The 8331-nt window shown below is 50.8% G+C and overlaps 1 protein-coding gene across 1 annotated transcript in view; it reads right to left on the bottom strand.

Annotated features, from left to right (window-relative positions):
* Nucleotides 1–380: 380 nt before the first annotated feature.
* Nucleotides 381–8331, bottom strand: part of RREB1 (ras responsive element binding protein 1) — a 72589-nt gene continuing 64638 nt past the window's right edge. Inside the window, exons 8-10 of the mRNA XM_006888764.1 lie at nucleotides 7517–7681; nucleotides 2405–3190; nucleotides 381–856 (exon numbers count right to left, since the gene is read on the bottom strand). Of these exons, the coding sequence (XP_006888826.1) occupies nucleotides 381–856; nucleotides 2405–3190; nucleotides 7517–7681 (1427 nt within the window). The remainder of the gene's footprint in view (nucleotides 857–2404; nucleotides 3191–7516; nucleotides 7682–8331) is intronic.

The following is an 8331-nucleotide window of genomic DNA, read 5'->3' as shown; positions in this document are numbered from 1 at the left end:
ATTCCTATCAACAAGCTCACGCACACGAATACAAAACGTAACATTAATGCTTAAATGAAAAAAGTCCTCTCCAAATAATTCGTTAAAAGATGTCTCGCCTTTTTTTTTTCTTCTTTTCTCTTTTTAAAAAGTCTTTTTGGAAAAACAAAATGAAAACTAGGATTCCAAATATCTGGTAAAGTAGTAAGGCACTCGATCAGTCTGGGGGTGCTGGTGAGGCTGCAAGGCCATGGCACTGAGGCAGGGCACCGCATCCCCTGTGCTGTAGCGCCCATGCTCCAAGCGCAGGAGGCCCCCAGAAAGGGCGCCTCTGGGATGGGGACGCACAGGGGCGCCTGGCTCGGCTGGCTGGCTGTGTGTTCGAGGGGACAGGCCCTGCATCATTCCACTCCCAGGGGCTGAGTGGGGCTGTCAGAGGCCAGGAGGGGCTGGGCTGGCCTCCTGCTGGGTAGCTCTGGAGGGTCCTGTGCGATGGTCCCCTGGCCCTCCTGGTCAGTGGGACCTTGCGACGTCTGCTCTCTGGGTGCACTCTTGCTGGAGTCGGCCTGATAGGCGCCGGCCACCCGACCACCTGCCTTGTCTTCCTTGCGGCCGGCCTCCTTGGCTAGGATCTCCTTGCGGCTCCTCGTGATGGCCATGTGGTTGCTGGTAGTCAGTGAGGACTCGGGCTCGCTCTCGGAGACGGGGTTGTTGCTGCTGTGCGTGGACTCATTCTCACTGTCCTCTTCACCCTTCTCGTCCTGGTCACCGTCCTTCCCATGGTGCCGGGCCTTCTGGTGGATGCGCTGGTGGCGGACCAGGCTGTGCTTGAGTGTGAAGGTCCGCTCACAGGTCTGGCACTTGTATGGTCTTTCGCCTGTAGCAACAGGACAGAGAAATCATGCCTCTAAGGGGTAAGTCCTACATCAGCCCCTGTGCTCGATGACAGCAAGAGCCAGGCTAACAAAAGGGGCCCAGGGCCAGGGGAAGCATACTGGGGGGCCTAGGATGCATTCCATCTCTCTGCACTGGCCCGTCCTTTGCCCTGGTAGCCTCACAACTCTTGGTTTTATTTTGATCTAAGCTGAAAAAGGAGACGCTGAGAGGACCCACGCTGGCTTGAGTCAGGGGCTGGGCTGGGGCAGGAAAGCCCTCTTACAGGGCAGAGGAACATCCTAGCATGGAGCAGCCATGGCTTCCTCTCTGCTCAAAACCCCCAGCAGCTAAGGACAACCTGTCCAGAACTCAAGAATTAGCGTTTTTCAAGAGCCATACTCATAGGCTATATATCCCCCCAGAGAACATGCCTGGGGCAAGTTAACTGGGCATAGGCTGGGATGAGTGTGAATGTAAAGATGAGCGTGAGCAGGGAGTGAGTTGTGTAAGGATGAGTGTGAATGGGGTGTGTGTAAGGATGAGCATGAACAGCAGGGGGGGTGTCTAAGTATGAGCATTTGCAGGGGTGAGTGTGTAAGCATAAGTGTGATTGGGGGTGAGAGTGTGTAAGTATGAGTGTGAGCAGGAACATGAGAATGTGTGCGTATAAGGATGAGGGTGAGCAGGGATGGTGTGTGACTTTATGTGTGTACATGCACAGAAATGCCATCGTGAGCGTGTGGATGCTTGTCTCAAGGCTGGTAAATGGAAGGCAGCAGATGCAGGAGCTTGATGTTTCTGTGTGCACAGGGGGTGTGGGTATCACTGATTCACAAGAACACTCAAGTCTCTCGACTGTGGGTCTGGTCTCTGCTTGTGGGCGATGGATTCAGCAGGGACAGCTCAGCCACCTAGACAGGCACAGCAGCCAAGCAAGGGTCCTTATAGTCTCAGAGGCCCAGCTGAAGCGGAGTCAAGAAAAGTCCCCGTGCGGCATGCATGTTGTCCCTGAGGATGGCAGGGGCAGTGTGGCCTCCCAGCAGATGTTTGGAACAGCCTAGGGCAATTCCACAATTCCTCCCCAGAATGGAAGAGGATCACAGCCCTAACCATTCCATTCCACAGAAGGGGTGACTGAGACTCAGAGGGTGTCTGATCTGTAATGCTCCCGAGACCACTGGTAACAGAGGTCTTCCTTCCAAGGAGTCCTGAGAATTCTCAAGAACTAGGGGAATATCTGGTATGATCCCTATCTTACCCAGGAGGGAAGGCCACATGGCTGTGGCAAGTACATTCCTTCCCTGGGGCTCTGTCCCCATTGCTCCTTTGGGAAACTGCCAGGAGCTGGTTCCTCCTCTGAGTTTAGGGGATCAGAGAGGGAGCAGGGCCAGGGCTCAGCTCCTGTATGCGGACACCTCTCGTTGCAGTGGGAAGCTTGCTTGACCCAAGTGTGGTGGCAAGTGGTCTGAATCAAGGGCATACACTAGCCATGTGCTGGCTCAGGGCTGAGGCCTGGCCCTCATGTCCCGTTGCCCAGCTCACCGCTTACCTGTGTGCGACCTCATGTGCCGAGTCAGGTCCTGCAGGGACCAAAACCTTTTAGTGCACACGCTGCACACCTTCTTCCTCTTGTCAGCCTTGCTGGCCACACTCTTGGGGGAGTCTGTCTTTGGTTTCTTGTCATCATCGCTCTTCTCCGAGGCCTTCTTCTCAGCTGTGCCTTCCCCCTCAGAGACAGCCTCCACCTCCTCCTGTGGCTTTTCTGGTTCAGCCTCCTCGGCACTCACAGAAGGGCCTGCAGGCATCTCCTCAGGCTCAGGTGCAGGGCTGGTTTCAGGGGATGGTGGTGGCTCCTCAGGTGACCCTCCCTGCTTGCCTTCTTCTTTCTGCTCTTCTCGGCCATGGGCCTTCTTGTGACGGCTCAGCGTTCCCAAGAACTTAAAGCTCTTCCCACAGATGTCGCAGGTGTGCTTCAGCTCCTGCTGGGGGGACCTCCCACCGCCTGTGGTGCCCTCCGCGAGCTTGAAGTCCATCAGCTTGCTGGCAAGGTTGATGTCCAGGCTCTTGTTGCTGACGGTGTCTTCCTCTGGGCCCTCAGTGTCCTCGTCCCTTTCCTCTGTGGTACCGCTCTCCTCTTGCTCTCCATCGTCCTCCTCTTCCTTTTCCTCTCCACTCCCAGGTGAAGGTGCTTCCCCCTTTTCTTCCTCTGTGGGGGGCTCATCTCCCATCTGGCTGGGCTCAGGGGCCCCCTCTGGTTCCTGCTGTTCTTTGTCCCTAGAGGTTAGGTCCAGCACCTCATTTCCAGCCGTCGATGTCTCCGTGTCTGACTGGCTATCTGTGAGCAAGCACAGAGGGAGAAGGGCCTGAGATGGGACATCTACCTAGAAGGCCCTTTCCATGTGAACCCACTCCCCAGCAGCCTGCAGTCCACACCCCATGGTGGTCTCCTCTCTGCCCATGTTGTACAGGGGAGTTTGGGCCACTTTAGAGAGGCAGAAAGAGCCTCCACTTATACACAGGTTGGGTGGGCAGGGTTGAGTGCCCCAGAAGTCTTGTCCCCATCCAGAAGCTGCCCTACGGCCTCCACAGCCTGAGGTGAGTTGCACAGGGCAGTGCAGAGAAAGGGGGCTTGGAGAGAGATGCATTCCAGAGACTCCCAGAATGAGGGAAGTGGAGGAAGCTGAGTTGGCAGTTATTTTTCCAGTGCAAAGAGATTAATCAAACATGCATTATACACAGAATACCACCCTCCTCAACCCGTCATATTCCACAATCATGTCTGACATGAAGACTTTCACAGCTAATGAAACTTGCACATATGGGGCACACACCTTGCCTCATCTCCAGACAGAGGATGCAGAAGCAAAAGGATACGCATGCACCTTGTGCCTTTCCTGGTATGGTTAGTTTCCCAGATGGATAGTAGGAACACATGGGAGAGAAGGCTCCCCTGGATGACATCAGGTATGGTCAGAGCACCCAAGATGTGGAGACAGGAAGGGAAGAGGCTGGGGAGTAGGTGAAGTGTGTAGGGAGACAAGGGCCTGGGGGTTGGGGAATCGAGATTTTGCCAACGTTGATTCACGTCCCTGTCTACCTGTCCACTCTCCACAGCAAGAGAGAACAAGGGCACTCCGCCCAGCAAGAGGGATGGCAGTGTGGCAACATGTCACCCAACAGGAGACAGCATTTTCAAAAAGCACACTCTCCCTCTTGCTCAGGGTGAATGAGAATTTAATGCCTTTTAAGATCCTATTCTAGCCCTGAGCTTGAAACTTGCTGGTGCCTTTGTGCGTTAATTCCGATGATTACTGGGCTGACTCGGAAGCGACTCACAGTGCAAACTCACACCACTTGATGCTTCAGACATGCGATTACAGCCCTCAGCCAGCAGATTAGAGCCAGAGTTACTGCCTCTAACCTGGATCCCACTTTCTGCAGCTAGGTGGACAAGTGGCTTCAGAAGGAAAAAAGTTAACTGTGGTGTGAACAGAAACTTCTTAAAAAACGATTTCTGGAAATTATTCCAGAGCTTAAGAGAAGAGGAATCTGGAGATACATGCCCCAACATCTAGTGGGAGTTCTAAAGAAAAAGTAGATGCCTTCTTGAGTCATTTAAACAGGCAGTTTATCTCCTTCATGAATTCTGGTGTAAACTCTTAGAATTAAAGGAAAAAAATCTCTGGTTCCCTCCACTTTGTATATTCTAGCTTATTTTTTTTCTGAATACTCTTCTGAGTCACTCAAGACTCTCTGAACTTAAGTTTTACAGGGAATGGAAGCATTCCCCTCATATGTCCTCTGAGGAACAAAAGGGAACCTAAGTACAACCAACCCATCTTCCACGAGGGGGCGTGTTTGAGCAGGGTAGCCCCTGCCCTCCAGCAGTTGTTTTCTGCAACAACTGATTCCAGGGTCTTCTGAACCTCTCTGCATAACAGGAATATTCAACATGCAATGCCAGGTTCTATTTTGGTCTCCTCCCTCAACACAAATCCTGACCGCCTAGCTGATGATAACAGCCTACAGCTGCCCCTACAGGCAAATGGGAACTATTCTACACCATCCCAAGTCACTGCTTCCTAGAAATCAACCTGAGAAGATTGCCTCTTGCAATCACTGTTCTGACGGGGCGTCGGCAGCATGCTGAGGGCTCTGCTGGTACTTCACCTAGCTCACTCCTAGACAGAGTGCAACCTGTCCAGGATGCCAGGGGAACTCAATGTTCAAAGACCTGCCACGGATCCTGTGATTCCTATTGATTCCCAAATCCAGAAGCAGGCGCCCAAGACTACACAACACCACTCAGGGTACATACAAAAGGAACTAAAATCCAGTTTAACTTTGGATTTGATAAGTTCCCGCTGGCTAGAATTCCCCCACTGCAGCATTGCTACACTTTTTAGAGGAAGTGACTTTATCTGAATGAAAAGAGGCAAACTCCCAGCATAGAAAATATATTTAGGGATTTATGAAAATATCATTTAGACACAGGAACCGATAGAACCTTGGTTATTAGAGAATCTTTGGTTATTTCCTGTCTAAGCTTATTAATGCTTTTCTCCCAAAGCCTCACTTCCAGGGAGCCAGGCCACATTCAAGTCACTGAGTGCTGGTCTGTCTGACATCTCAGCTGTCTACAAGGAACTGTGGTGATAGCTAACCAAATGTGTATTTTTGCTTTGCTGGTTTCTTATTGTAGCTTTAGTGACTTTTATTTTCTAGAAGCTTTAAAGAAAACCTAGAAGAACTTTCTTTCGGGGAAAGGTAGCTTGTACTGGATTTGGAGAAACAAGACTTGTAAATGCAGGGCTAAATACACCCATAGGTAGAAGCTATTCCTACTAAAAGACACCAAATTCTGATTTATGTTTGCAGATTCTATGGAACTGCCTTGTAGGGCAGACGCTGGCAGGAGGTGTTGGACTCCTCTGTTCTTGTACGGTCAGGATGCCGAATGTAAAAGGTGCATCTAGCACAGGGGTAAGGTACTTTCAAGATAATGAGTTAGCTGCTGTCTAAACCCCTGAAAGGCCCCACCACGGGACATCAAGGGACATCCCAGGGCTGTTAAACAGGAGCAGTGATGGCTGAGTGTGCTCAGATAATCACTGTGGCCAGGCTTGGGGCACTGGACTACGGGGCAGGTAGATACGAGAGCCAACCAGTCCACAGATTTTACCATTTCAGACCCTTGTTCGTATCAGCTGCTGACATCAGCTCCTAGTTCAGTCACCTCACGCTTTTAACGCTTCCCAGTACTGGCTGTGAACTGAGTCCATTTTCATTGTCTGATTTTTGGCAACAGATCACCTGGCCTTTCTCCTTACCTTTAGTCTGGAAGCTCTGCTGAAATTGTTCTAGCAACACAAAAGCCTCTGATGACAGATGAGGGGTGGCAACATGTGCCAGCCTTAAAGGCGACTTCCCCATCACCCTCAATTTTAAAGCCGTAACAACAATAGACTGACTGCTGTGGAACTGATCCCCGATTCACTATGACCCTACCAGACAGAGCAGACTGTCCCCACAGGGTCTCCAAGGTTACAAATCTTTTTGAAAGTAGACTGTCCCATCATTTTTCTGTGGACAGATGAGTTCAATGAGATGGGACATTTTAATCAGCAGCAAACACACTTAACTACTGTACTAGTAGTAGTAGTTCCTAGCAGGAACCTGCAAATTCTATTCATGTTGCTGATCTCCTCCTGAGGAGGACAAGGTGTGGTCTGGGGGGTGGGGTGCAATCCCTCATGTGTGAGACAGGGACGCCATACCTCAGCCTCCAATCCACACCCCAGCTGGACACAGCACCTGCCCCCGCCCCCACCAGGAAAAAGGCCCTAGCCAGCAGGCCCCTAGAGGACCCGGCTGTGGAAGCAATGCTGAGGCTTCCAGGGTGTGTGACACCAATCCAGTGTACAGTAACATTGTGACTAAGTGCGTGCCATCAAGCCCTGTGTCTAAGGAGCTTGTGTCTCCTCTTGGTTTGGTTTCTGGGGTGAAGTGGTGGAGGAGAACCCCAGCAGTCAGAGGTGATGGAGCATACTGAAGGAAGGACATGAATAAACAGAGCTGTAAGGAGCAAAGGGTGGGGGAAGAGGTCTGGGCGGCTGTTAATGGCTCCGCAGGGGCCTGGAGGAAGGAAACACATACCAGCAAACAGTGATGTGAGAGCCAGGCAGAGATGTGGTTACACAGGCATGCGGCATGCTCTCAAATCCGGGCTGAGATGCTGGGATGCTGCAAAGCTACACCCAGAGATACGCAGGAGACTGTCCCTGCTCTTCACAATGGGGTCAAAAGACCAAATCCCCAGCCTTCAGTGTTGTCATGTCAACTGACATGGGTCTCCCCACACACCCGCCTCCCAAGGGTACCCACACCATCCAGAGTGGCCCTGGCAGCTCAGACAAGCAGGGACCACCAGCACTGGTGCACCCATACCGGGGCACCCAGGGTTCTGGCTGAAGAGTAAGTCCTATTTTCAATCTCAGCAATCCTGACCTGGGGAGGCAGGTTCCACTGTATGGAGTCTAAGTCCAGCCCAGACACTGACACCCACAACCCACCATGGCCTGGGCTAGAGATTGCTAGAACTGAGCCAAGCATGTGTGAGGAGCCCTCTTCTGTCTGTCCATCCTCGGGAACAGGGCACTACCTGTGCTATCCTGAGCTCCAACATCTCTCTCTCTGGACTGGGGGAAAAGCCCGTTTCTTCTCAGGGAGCAGTTGGTAACTCCGTGTTTGCGTAACTGGTGGCGTTCACAGTTAGATTTGGTAGAAAAGAAGGCATCACATTTTTGACAAGGGAAGGGCTTCTGACCTGAACGGGAGAAAAATAGGTAATTTATCTGGCTTTCTAATGAAATGAAAAGTAAAAGTTTCTTTTGATTCCTTTTTCTGGAGCCACTGACTTCCCCACTCCCCCACCCCTCTTCTTTTTAAGAAAATAAAACAAGTGCTTTGCATTCAAAATAAATAAACAACAACAAATTTTGAGAATACCAGTAACTAAAAGAATCACATTCCCTTCTCCTGAGTGGAATGGAGTGAGTTCTCATCTTAAACACTAAAAAAAAATTAACAAATGAAACCAAGATATATGTTTAAAGTAAAACAGTATTAAAATTTAAGAAATATAAATAACAACAAAGAATGAAAGAAGATGATAGGATCTTAGAGTCTAGCTAGAAAACGCCTGTATTATATAAAATTAAAAATGGATGACACTTCCCTATGACTTGGAGCCAACGTGGCCAGTGGTATATACTGGGGGATCTAAGGTCGTTAGAAGGCACACACACCTTGGGGGCATCTTCACTTCTGGGTGTGATTGTGCTGGGTTGGGGTCCTAGGAAGGTGGCTCTGGCCACCTCACACATTGACTGCCAGCAGTGAGCTTCCAGTGCCCAGAGGTGCTTGGTGACAGATGTCCTGACCCCTAGCCAAGACCACTGTGAATTAGAGAATCTT

This window comes from Elephantulus edwardii, unplaced genomic scaffold (assembly GCF_000299155.1).
Source record: "Elephantulus edwardii isolate Elephantulus edwardi_28Jun2011 unplaced genomic scaffold, EleEdw1.0 scaffold00071, whole genome shotgun sequence".
NCBI classification, from domain to species: domain Eukaryota; kingdom Metazoa; phylum Chordata; class Mammalia; order Macroscelidea; family Macroscelididae; genus Elephantulus; species Elephantulus edwardii.
The sequence above is the reverse complement of the archived record's forward strand: the minus strand, read 5'-3'. Positions and strand labels throughout refer to the sequence as shown.